The 11,102-nt window shown below is 48.2% G+C and overlaps 1 protein-coding gene across 1 annotated transcript; it reads left to right on the top strand.

The window, feature by feature from the left end:
• Positions 1-4,312: 4,312 nt before the first annotated feature.
• Positions 4,313-10,584, top strand: KRT5 (keratin 5). The gene is made up of 9 exons (XM_007949557.2): positions 4,313-4,864; positions 5,388-5,602; positions 6,369-6,429; positions 6,543-6,638; positions 7,489-7,653; positions 8,041-8,166; positions 8,550-8,770; positions 9,561-9,595; positions 10,256-10,584. The coding sequence occupies exons 1-9, from the start codon at positions 4,313-4,315 to the stop codon at positions 10,582-10,584; spliced, it is 1,800 nt and encodes a 599-aa protein (XP_007947748.1).
• Positions 10,585-11,102: the final 518 nt, after the last annotated feature.

An 11,102-nucleotide genomic window follows, 5' to 3' on the forward strand; every position in this document is an offset into this window, starting at 1 on the left:
CTCAATTACCTTGCCTTCCACATCTGTAGCCAGTGCTTATATCTCTGCACCCATGGGGAAAGTTGTGCAGTGAGAGGTGAGGTAGCATATCCAGGGCCCCAGAACAATTCAAGAGTTTGATTAAAAGCAACACAAGATCCTGTGTGGGACCATGAGCTGTTCCACCCTGTGGCCCAATTTCCATAAAGCCCTCGTACAAGAAAACTCAACCCCAAGGGATCAGGCCCTACTTGTGACCCACAAAATGACAGCAGAGAAATGCTTCCTAAGTCCACCTGAGCCAAAGTACAGTGGTGGCCTTACTTCTGGACATTTGCATTTCTATTCAGGCCAACTTTCAGACTTGGCGACTGAAAATCCTAGAGAGGTGGGGTGAGGTTCCCAGTCAGATGTGGCTGCACAGTGATGGGGTAATCTACAGAGGAGCCAGTCCCCAGTGGGCTCCTGAAAACCTGGGAATCCAACTGAAGGCGAAACAGGGACTCAAAGTTGGGGTGGGGGTAGGATTCCCATAGGCTTTGGGTGGAGGCAGGAAAATTCCTCCCTGAAGCCAGGGCTTTGTGAAGAGTTGTCTGGGGCTGGCGCAGCACACACCATCTGCCCTTCCTCATCCTGCCGAATCTGGCTCCAGGCTCCCAGATGAAGCTGCCAGCCATAGCCCAGTGAATAAGGTGATTCATGCCTTAACTATTGCTTTCCCTTCTTACTTTCCTGGAGGGGAAATGGAGTTAGGGGCCTAGAGTAGGGAATGGGGCTTCCGTGGTTGTGAGTTTCTGCAGGTACAGAAAGGCCCAGAGCAACTAGTGGGCTCAGGTGCAGAGGATTCTCAGGGCCAGTGAAGGCAAGAGGAATGGAGGAGAGGCCAGGAAATGGAAAGTCATGAGCTCTGTCCTCAGAAGGTGCCCTGGCTGGAGGAAGGGAGACCCACCCTCTAGACAAGGACCCAGAAGTGAAACAGTGGGCAGGACCATTGGCCTTAGCATGGGGCTGGGAGGGCCTTGCACATATATCTGGGAAGAAGTGGAAGGACATAGTCTTCTGTCTGTCAATTCAATTAAAAAATGGTGTTCTAAGCACCTTCAGCGTGTAATACTGGGCTGGAATGTGGGATGCAAAGGTAAGCTGACATGTTCTTCAACCTTGAAGATACTTAAGGCATTGTGAGACCTAGAGAACATGTGCAAAGCCAAATCTATGTCCTAATAAAGACATACAGATTACAGTGGGAGCTCAGAGGAGAAAGTCCTTGAGGCAGATACTGCAGGATTTGTCTGATCCTTGCCCTATGGACACTTGGACCAATACAGCTCCCTACTTGGGAGCTTCTGTGATGTGCTTCCCTGTTTACACAATGCTGCTCATATTCTAGGTCTTCTGAATATAAGCGAGGCCACACCAGTCCTCGGATAGGGAGCCCAGAAGGGCCAGCCACTAAAGACCACATAGCCTTCCCCCAGTCTGGTGTTGATGGGAAGAAAGATGCCCAGAGAACTAAAGAACATGTCCTACCAAGTCTCAGTAATCCCTCTGTGGGGTGCACAGCAGAACAGCTCCTGAGCCCAGTGAAATCCCTCTCTTCCTGCCACAGTGAGATTCCAAGCTGGGGTGGGACTCTCCCACAAGGTATGGTGCTGGTGCCTGGTTTCCTATGGGGCTTACTGCCATTATTTATACTGCCCAGGTCTGGCGTCAGGGAGGGGTTGCCCTGCTGGCTTAGAGGAGGATTCCCACGAAGTTCTGACAGAGGAGCACTGCTTTCCTCCATGAATGAGGCACCCAAACACTCCTAGCCACAGTTACTTGCCACCCACACACCACTGGTCCCTGGCAACTGAGTCGCAAGCTTGGCAAATTGCAGCAATTCTCAGACTGGCCAGTTGCATTCCTGCTCTTTCCATAACACAGCTGGGGGGAGGATGAATGGGGAGAAGTGAATGCCCCAGTGTCTGCTGAGGGGTGGGGCTCCCCTCCAGGACAGTGTGAACTGCACCCAGGAGCGTGTGTGTGTGTGTGTGTGTGTGTGTGTGTGTGTGTGTGTGTTTGTAGTGCCCTGCGGGTGACCTTTCAGTGGAGGGAGAGACCTCATGCTAGTTGCTCCCAAACGTTTGTTTCCAGCTTGGTCTGTTCTATCAGGGCTGAGACTCCCCCACATGTCTCAGGGCTCCCAAGATAGTCACACCTGTTTCCCAAAAGACCAAAAGCGTGAAATTGGTGAACTCAGTAAAACTCATCTCTAAGAGCCTCAGAAGTTCTCCATCGACGCAGCTCAAAACTCACTGCCCAAGACAAGACCGGCAATGTCAGCTCTGACCATCGGCTGGTCAGCCTGTATTTATCTGTCAGGTGCTTCCTCAGCACAGCCCTCTGCTGAGCAATTGCACCCCGCCTGAGTCTGCTCTTCGCAGAGTCGTTTTCCCACAGCTTTAGTTTCCTTGTGGCCAACCACAGGCCCTGACTAGAGATTCCTGAGCCTGGGCAGGGTCCAGATTCCTCTACTCTTGAGAATGAGGCCCCTCAAAACAGAGTCTTAGTCCCTACCCTCACCTAACCTTCAGGCCCTGCTTAAGGGTGCCCCTACAATTCTCATTGTGGAGCCAAACTTTGCCCTGCTGGAAAGTCGTGGTATTGTTGTGAATGAGACAGAACAGGAGAGCCCACTAATGTATGTGGTCATGGTGCAAATTGTTAATGCACTCAGCTGCTAACTAAAAGCTTGGAGGTTTGAGTCCACTCAGAGGCACCTTGGAAGAGAGAGCGCAGTCATTGAAAATGTTACATAGCATAGTTCTGCATTGACACATATGGAGTTGCCATGAGTCATCATCAATTGAATGGCAATTTGTTGTAACTGAGGACAGATACTTGCTAAAATCAAACCAATACATTTTCTCTGCCTTCTAGAGCCATAACCCACTCTACCTAGCCCTACAGAGGGGCTCTAACGAGGATCCTGTCTGAAGCCATTGTGGCAGATTGTTATGCCAGCCGCCTGGTCCCCACAACTTGCTTTGTCTTGTTTCTCTGGCAGGGCAAGCCATGGACTGAGAATTCCATTTTCCATTCTCTTGGCCCTGAAGGAGGCTATGGGCTGGCGCTTAGGGAAAACTCAGCAATTCCCGCTGCTTGGAACAGGGCGGCTCGCCCGCCGTTATAACAGGTCGGCAGATTCTCAACATGTTACTGATGAGATTAGAAGCTCCTGCAGGTATGTGTTTGTGGCAGCCTGCAGCCTGTATCAACAGATTCGATGATTCATTTCTTCCCTAGTAGAATAGCTGAGGGCTTGCTGGAACATACCTTAGGGGCTGGGGGGAGGGGGCAGCTCTCCCCCTGAAAAGAGATGTGACCGCCAGGCTGAGCTCAAGAGTTTTTGTCAGAGGACTCAGGAGATCTATGGGTTTGCCAAGCCCCCATTGAAAATCAAGGGAAAAGTTGAAAAGCAAAAGCCACAGAAAATGCTGCAATCAGAGGAGCACTAGAAGGCTAGGCTAGCCCTTGCAGAAAGCAAAGGGGTATGTACCAGGGACCAAGGGATTTCCACATTCTCTGTTTCTGGAGCCTGGGGGACAGCAGGAGACTTTCTGACCTGAGTCTTGCTGGAGAATCTATCCATTAGGCTCTGGGATAGCTGTGCCTTTCTCCCAAAAACGCACCTCTGTAGTAAAGGGCTGAGATCTACTTTTCCCTCTGGCATATAACCAAGACCTCAGTCCATGGGCTGCCTCTCCGAAAAATCCCTGCACCAACCTCCTGTCTGGGAAAGTGCAAGAAAGAGCAGATCATTGCCGTCAGGGCTCTCACAAGACCCCTCGTTGCTATCTCTCCCAAGCTGGAAGAGCACATGCCCACTGTATCTGGGCTGGGATGCTCAACACTAGCACTAGTCCTATAAAGATCTCTCAGGACCCTGGCCAATGCCCCCTTGCTCCCTAGCATTCTTCCTGGTCTGCTCACAGCCCTGGGCCCCCAGTGAAGAGACTTGCTGGCAGGGCTGCCGACTTGCTGCCGGTAGATCAGTGCTGTAAGGCAAAGTTATTCCTAAATGAGCTGAGCCTGGCAGGAAGAAAGCATTTGCACCCCACACTACTGTGCAGGTGTGGTGAGCTCACAGCTGCCCCCCAGGCATGCCCAGCCCACTTAATCATTCACATCTCGACAGCTTTCCAGCCCAGCCCAGTTCTGGAGGGGATAAAAGAGGTTTGCAGTTCACGGTAACAGCCACCTCTGCCTCCTCCTGAGCTCTGTTCTCACCAGCACTTTTCAACTTCTTCAGTGTCCAGTGCTCTTCTTGCTCTACCAGGAACAAGCCATCATGTCTCGTCAATCCAGTGTGTCCTTCAGGAGTGGGGGCAGCCGGAGCTTCAGTGCTGCCTCGGCCATCACCCCATCCGTCTCCCGCACAAGTTTCAGCTCTGTGTCCCGGTCTGGGGGTGGTGGTGGTGGCTTTGGCAGGGTCAGCCTTGGTGGGGCTTGTGGAGCTGGTGGCTTTGGCAGCCGGAGCCTCTACAACCTGGGAGGCTCCAAGAGGATCTCCATCAGCGCTAGTGGCGGCAGCTTCAGGAACCGATTTGGTGCAGGTGCTGGAGGCAGCTATGGCTTTGGTGGTGGAGCCGGGAGTGGATTTGGTTTCGGCGGTGGAGCTGGTGGTGGCTTTGGGCTTGGTGGTGGAGCTGGCTTTGGAGGGGGCTTTGGTGGCCCTGGCTTCCCCGTCTGCCCTCCTGGAGGCATCCAAGAGGTCACTGTCAACCAGAGCCTCCTGACTCCCCTCAACCTGCAAATTGACCCCACCATCCAACGGGTGAAGACTGAGGAGAGGGAGCAGATCAAGACCCTCAATAACAAGTTTGCCTCCTTCATCGACAAGGTGAGACATGAGCCCTTGTTAAAAACAACAACACTGAGAGTCTGTCGTTAATGCCAAAGAAAGTGGGAAGAGGAAAAATATGTCTGGCTTTATGCAAATACTCACATAGTTTACAGCTATGTGCTTCCTTTGTTTCTTCACCCTAGATTTTTAAAAAAACAGACTGAGAGCTTGCCAGGGAGGACCTGATTTCTTCTCAGTGCAGATATGACCACACCAGGGCTCTTTGGGTGAAAAGATGAATTCCAGGTCTCACATAACAGGGACATCAGGCAGCAGCCTGAGTGCTTGAGTGATCACCTCTGCACTGGGCCACACTCCCGCCTTAATGCGTGTTCTGTCTTCCCTAGACAAGCAAGGTTATGCACCTCACTCAGGACTTCCCCTCCAAGAGCCCAGGACCAGCAGCCCACATGGGAAAGGGTTAGGGGGACAGCATGAGGATGAAGGGAAAACCTGTTAATGAACCACTGAAACATGAAATCTAAATTTCTCCACCTTCAAACTCTTTGCTCCCCTCCAGGTACGCTTTCTGGAGCAGCAGAACAAGGTCCTGGACACCAAGTGGACTCTGCTCCAGGAGCAGGGCAACAAGACTGTACGACAGAACCTGGAGCCCCTCTTTGAGCAGTACATCAACAACCTCAGGAAGCAGCTGGATAGTATTCTTGGGGAGAGAGGCCGCCTGGACTCTGAGCTGAGGAACATGCAGGACCTGGTGGAGGACTTCAAGAACAAGTGAGTTAGGGTGGGGTTGAAGATAGGAGTGGGCGATGTTTTCTTGTCATCAGATAGCCTTCATAACCAGATGTATCTTATACCCATAGGCTAGAAACATAAACCTTCCATGGACACCTAAAGTCCTAAAAAAGAAAACATTTCCAGGCTCATGTTTACAACATTCCAGTCCTAGTGCCCCTCTGTTGAGTACATAGCCAACAGCCGGAACAACAGACCACACCCTAGGCACCACCTGGTGAAATATGCAATCATGTAATCCTTGCTCCCAAAGAGACTTTCCTCCCCAGTATACCTACAGTACACAATAAGGGCCTTTTTATGACTCCCCCACAAAACAAGCAGTGATAGCATAGCGCAGCACAGTGGTCAAATAATTTCTTTAGTCTTTGTGAATCAGCAGGTGGGCTCTTCAATTTTTTCTTTTGTTCTGATGCTCTGATCGTTGAAAAAAGTACCAGAGAAATTAACTGGAAGTGGAGTTGGGGGAGAACAGCACAGCTTTTCTATAGGAATATTCTTAAAACAAGTTAATTATAGCAATAATAGAATGATTATCTGGTAGGCAGTTACAGAGAAACCAGTGCCCTAATGGATGAGGATCCTGCCCAGGGGCTCATACCAGTGCGCCCTCTCTACCTATGAGATGTGAAAAGCCCCTTCCCAATAAGGAAACAGGCTCACAGTTGAGTTGGCTCAATAAAGACCCCAGCCCTCACCTGCCCCTCATCCTCTGACCAGTGCTTTTTATTCCTTTTGCCACCAGGTATGAAGATGAAATCAACAAGCGTACTACTGCTGAGAATGAGTTTGTGATGCTGAAGAAGGTGTGTGTGGGCAGGAAAGAGCCTATAGCCTGTGGCTATGCTTTCTGAAAGGAGTGGTTCATTTAAGTCAGGGTGGAAATCTGTTGCAATGCCAATCATCCCTATTTCTCTAGGATGTGGATGCTGCCTACATGAACAAGGTGGAACTAGAGGCCAGAGTCGATGCAATGATGGATGAGATCAACTTCCTCAAGCTCTTCTTTGAGGCGGTGAGGAACGTTCCCTTTTCAGGTCCCAGACAGCTGGCCACTGGAGTCACCACCATAGATTACGACCTCCGGGTGGTTGAGACTCCCCAGACTTAAGTGACTTTCAATGAGTCCTAAGCTGTGGACACAACTCTGTCTTTCATACCCCTTTAATACTGTCTGTTGCAGTTGAGTCAATTCCAGCTCATAGCAGCCCAGTAGTGCCACAGGGCTCCCCTCTAATACTACTTACACTTTATTCTTTATAAACCTAATTCTAGGGGGAAATAGGTCAAACTTAAAGCAAAAAAGCTTTTCAATAATAATTTTGCAGAGTGAGGTTTACAGTGAATTATTAAAACCAAAATACCAAACCCACTGCTATAGGGTTTCTAAGGCTGTAAAGCTTTACAGAAGCGGACTGCCTCATCTTTCTCCCACAGAGCTGCTGGTCGAATCACCAACCTTTTGTTTAGCAGCCAAATGTCTTAATCACTGTGCTAACATATCTCCACAGAGTGAATTACTAGAGAGACACAATTATACCTTTCTTGATTACCTCCCATTTCTGGGGTATTATCCCCTATTTTTGCCTCCCAACATGATACACTATGCAAATAGATCCTTTTAAAATAGGTTATGACCCCAAATGATTTGAATCTGAGAGTTTCCATAGAAGAGGTTTCTTGGAAGCTCAGAGTTGTTAAAATTTTTAAAGAAATACAGGTAACAATGATTTGGATTGCTATGATTTTGTGATGTGAGTGGTTATATTTTTCCCAAATTGACACTTCACAGTGAAAGGAATATTTGACTAGAACTGACATTAAGTACCACAGAATCTGATGAATGACTTCAATTCTCTCTGCAGGAGCTGGCCCAGATGCACAGTCATGTCTCGGACACGTCTGTGGTGCTGTCCATGGACAACAACCGCAACCTGGACCTGGACAGCATCATCTCTGAGGTCAAGGCCCAGTATGAGGACATTGCCAACCGCAGCCGGATGGAAGCTGAATCCTGGTACCAGACCAAGGTGGGTGCCATACGGGAATGTCTCCTGAGTGAATGATGGACATGGGTCTAGAATTCTAGGCCATGGCAAAATGCTAAGGATGGGGTCCTGAAATCTAGTGATCCCTCTTGGGATGAGTTATGGAAACTGCTACGTATGCATTTCCCATCTAAATCCAAGAATCTTAATGATAATGTCACCTTGAATCTCACACCAGTATCTCAGTGAAAGCAAAACCACTAAAAAGGAAATTATTTAAGACTGGGTCTATGTTAGCAAAGCCTAACCCAGCCCCAGAAGTCCAGATACTACACTGCCATTTCTTGTTGGCCCACTGCCTGTGAACTTTGGGAAAGTGCTGTGCAACCTCATGCAAGCTCAATCTTTTCTCTTTTCTGGTGGCATCAGTATGAGGAGCTGCAGCAGACAGCTGGTCGGCATGGTGATGACCTCCGCAACACCAAGCACGAAATCTCTGAGATGAACCGCATGATCCAGAGGCTCAGAGCTGAGATCGACAATGTCAAGAAGCAGGTAGGAAGAGATTGAAAGAAGACAAAGAGGGGACTGAGATCTGAATGGGAAGCCTATTTTGTTTTGTTCAAATTTTGCCTGTGTGCTCTTGTGCAGTGGGGTTTGAACCAGTTCATTCCAGTTCCACCCCATTACCCTCAGATATACTGAATATCTACATTTTAACAAGATCTTTGGGTGCATGCACACATATACACAGAGAGCTGGAATAAGTGTCAGTGTTTCAGTGTTCCACCACCCACAACGCACAGGACAGATGCACTGCATTCTAACCTAAGGCTCTAGATGATTTAGTTTACTTGACCCAGAATTTCAGAGACATTCAAGACCCAGCTTAGCCACAAAGGTCCCCATTTCCCCTGTTCCTTCCTTTCCCTCTGTAGTGTGCCAATCTGCAGAGTGCCATTGCTGATGCTGAGCAGCGTGGGGAGCTGGCTCTCAAAGATGCCAGGAACAAGCTGGCTGAGCTGGAGGATGCCCTGCAGAAGGCCAAGCAGGACATGGCCCGGTTGCTGCGTGAGTACCAGGAGCTGATGAACACCAAGCTGGCCCTGGATGTGGAGATTGCCACCTACAGAAAGCTGCTGGAGGGCGAGGAGTGCAGGTGGGTGACACCTGTTTGACATCATGAGCCAGATGGCCTCTCATTTGCTAAAACAGAGTTTCTTCTTCACTATAGGGTATGAAATATACATATAAAGAACTACTATCTTGTGTATAATAATTACCCTTAGAATCTAATAGATGTGCATACAGCTGACCCCATACAATCTGGCCACAATTGACTTTTGTAGTCTTATTTCTCATTACCAGTATTCTTGGATGCTTCCTCTCTTCACAATTAAGCAACTAGGCAAATGCATCCTGAACTTTTTCCCATGTCTACTTTGCTCATGTTCTTCTCTCAGCCTCAATGCTCATGTCACATTTACCTCCAGAAGCCTTTTATGATTACTATAGCTAAATTAAATTCACTTGGCTTTGGGCTCTTAAACAGTTCCTTTTGTGTCAATCTTCTGACACTGACCATGGCCTATTTTCTATTAGAAGGATTCCTGTCCATGTCAAATTCTCTAATTCTATAAGTAAGCTCCTACAGGGCAGAACTGCATTGCACTTAGTCATATTTCGCAAAGCCTCTAATTTATGCTTTCCAAATAATGGGTAAAGGAGAAGGTGAATTATAATCTTCCTTCAGCAACCTGTTTCTAAATCTTCTACATTGGGAAATCCCTCCATAGACCTAACTTTTGCTCTAATTTAAACAGTTTTTCAGGCATGCAGGTTCCTAGTTTATGGAATGAGCTCTAAAAATGGCAATGGAAATTAGCTACATAAATTAATGTTGACTTTTTTGGAGTTTTCAACTCTTATTTCAATTCTCTTCCTTTCAGACTGAGTGGAGAAGGAGTTGGACCAGTTAATATCTGTAAGTAAATTTGTACAGTAATAATGATGATAATATGGGATATTTGGTGCCAACTCAGAATCCTATTTCTAGATACCTGACATTTCCGTCCCAATGTATGGCTATTTAATACACTTAGTGAGAAGCAGGTGATGGAGGAGAAAAAACCCAGATTGGGACATGAAGTTACTTGGCCCATGTCCTACCTCTTAAAAATTAGGATTATAAGGATAATCTTATACATATTGAACCCCACCCTTTACCATATCCCTGCAACATCCCCCCCCCATGTGTATGTTGTTGTTGTTGTTGTTATGTGCCATCAAGTCGGCCCCGACTCATAGCAACCCTTCCTTGGGTTTCCGAGGCAGTATCACTACGGAAGTAGATTGCCCCATCTTCCTTCCGAGGAGTGGCTGGTGGGTTTGAACCGCCAGTCTTCTGGTTAGCAGTCAAGTGCCTTAGCCACTATGCTACCAGAGCTTCCATAAATGCCTACTATAGTTACCATCATTCTGCTAGGGGCTTTCACTAAATGACTTTAGTCTTCCAGACCTTGTTTACTATTCTCTAAAAGGAGCTAGGTTTTTTGCTCTAACAAAAACAAGATCAAATAACTTGGACATAATAGGATCAATCTAACAGACTGACCTCACCAAGTTCTCTCTCTTTTCTCTGCAGCTGTCGTCACGAACAGTGTCTCCTCTTCCTACGGCGGTGGCAGTGGCTTTGGCGGTGGCCTCGGTGGTGGCCTCGGTGGTGGCCTCGGTGGTGGCCTCGGTGGAGGTCTTGGCGGTGGACTTGGTGGAGGTGGCAGTGGGAGCTACTACACCAGCAGTGGTGGGGGTGTCGGCCTGGGCGGAGGCCTCAGTGTCGGGGGCTCTGGCTTCAGTGGAGGCAGTGGCCGAAGCCTGGGGATGGGCTTCAGCAGTGGTGGTGGTGGTGGCAGCAGCTCCAGCGTCAAATTTGTCTCCACTACTTCTTCTAGCCGGAAGAGCTTCAAGAGTTAAGAGCCCTTATCCAAGTCACTGCTTCCAAGTGCAGCATCCCAGCCCACAACGACTGCCTGTTCTAGGGAGTTGCCCAAGCCAAAGTTTTCTCTTTTCTGGAGTGTAGTCTAGACCAATCTTACTGCAGAACCACATTCTTTAGTCCACTAGAGTGCCCAATCCCCAAACTCTAGTCTTCCACGTCACAATTTTATGTTCTGCTTCAAATCAGTCTTTAGGTCCCTACAGCATCGTCCTTGATAGAAAAGAATAGAAAGTTTTCCAGCGTCTAAACCATCACAACAGAATCCCCACCCCAACCCCCTAGTTAATTCTAACTACATCCAGGGTGTGTTCAAATAAAATGCTTTTATAATATAAGATGTTGTGCAGAATTGTTTTTCAAGTTCTAAACTCAGTCTAGAGATCTTGTGAGAGTTGATTTACCCAGGTGTAATAGATTCTGTTGCTAATTCACAGGGAATTACTTTGAAGGGGAACTGGCCTTCGTGGGTGGTCCAGAGACTTTAGGAGGTATG

The sequence above is a fragment of the Orycteropus afer genome, unplaced genomic scaffold (assembly GCF_000298275.1).
Source record: "Orycteropus afer afer isolate SDZICR_OR568_19922 unplaced genomic scaffold, OryAfe1.0 scaffold00247, whole genome shotgun sequence".
NCBI classification, from domain to species: domain Eukaryota; kingdom Metazoa; phylum Chordata; class Mammalia; order Tubulidentata; family Orycteropodidae; genus Orycteropus; species Orycteropus afer.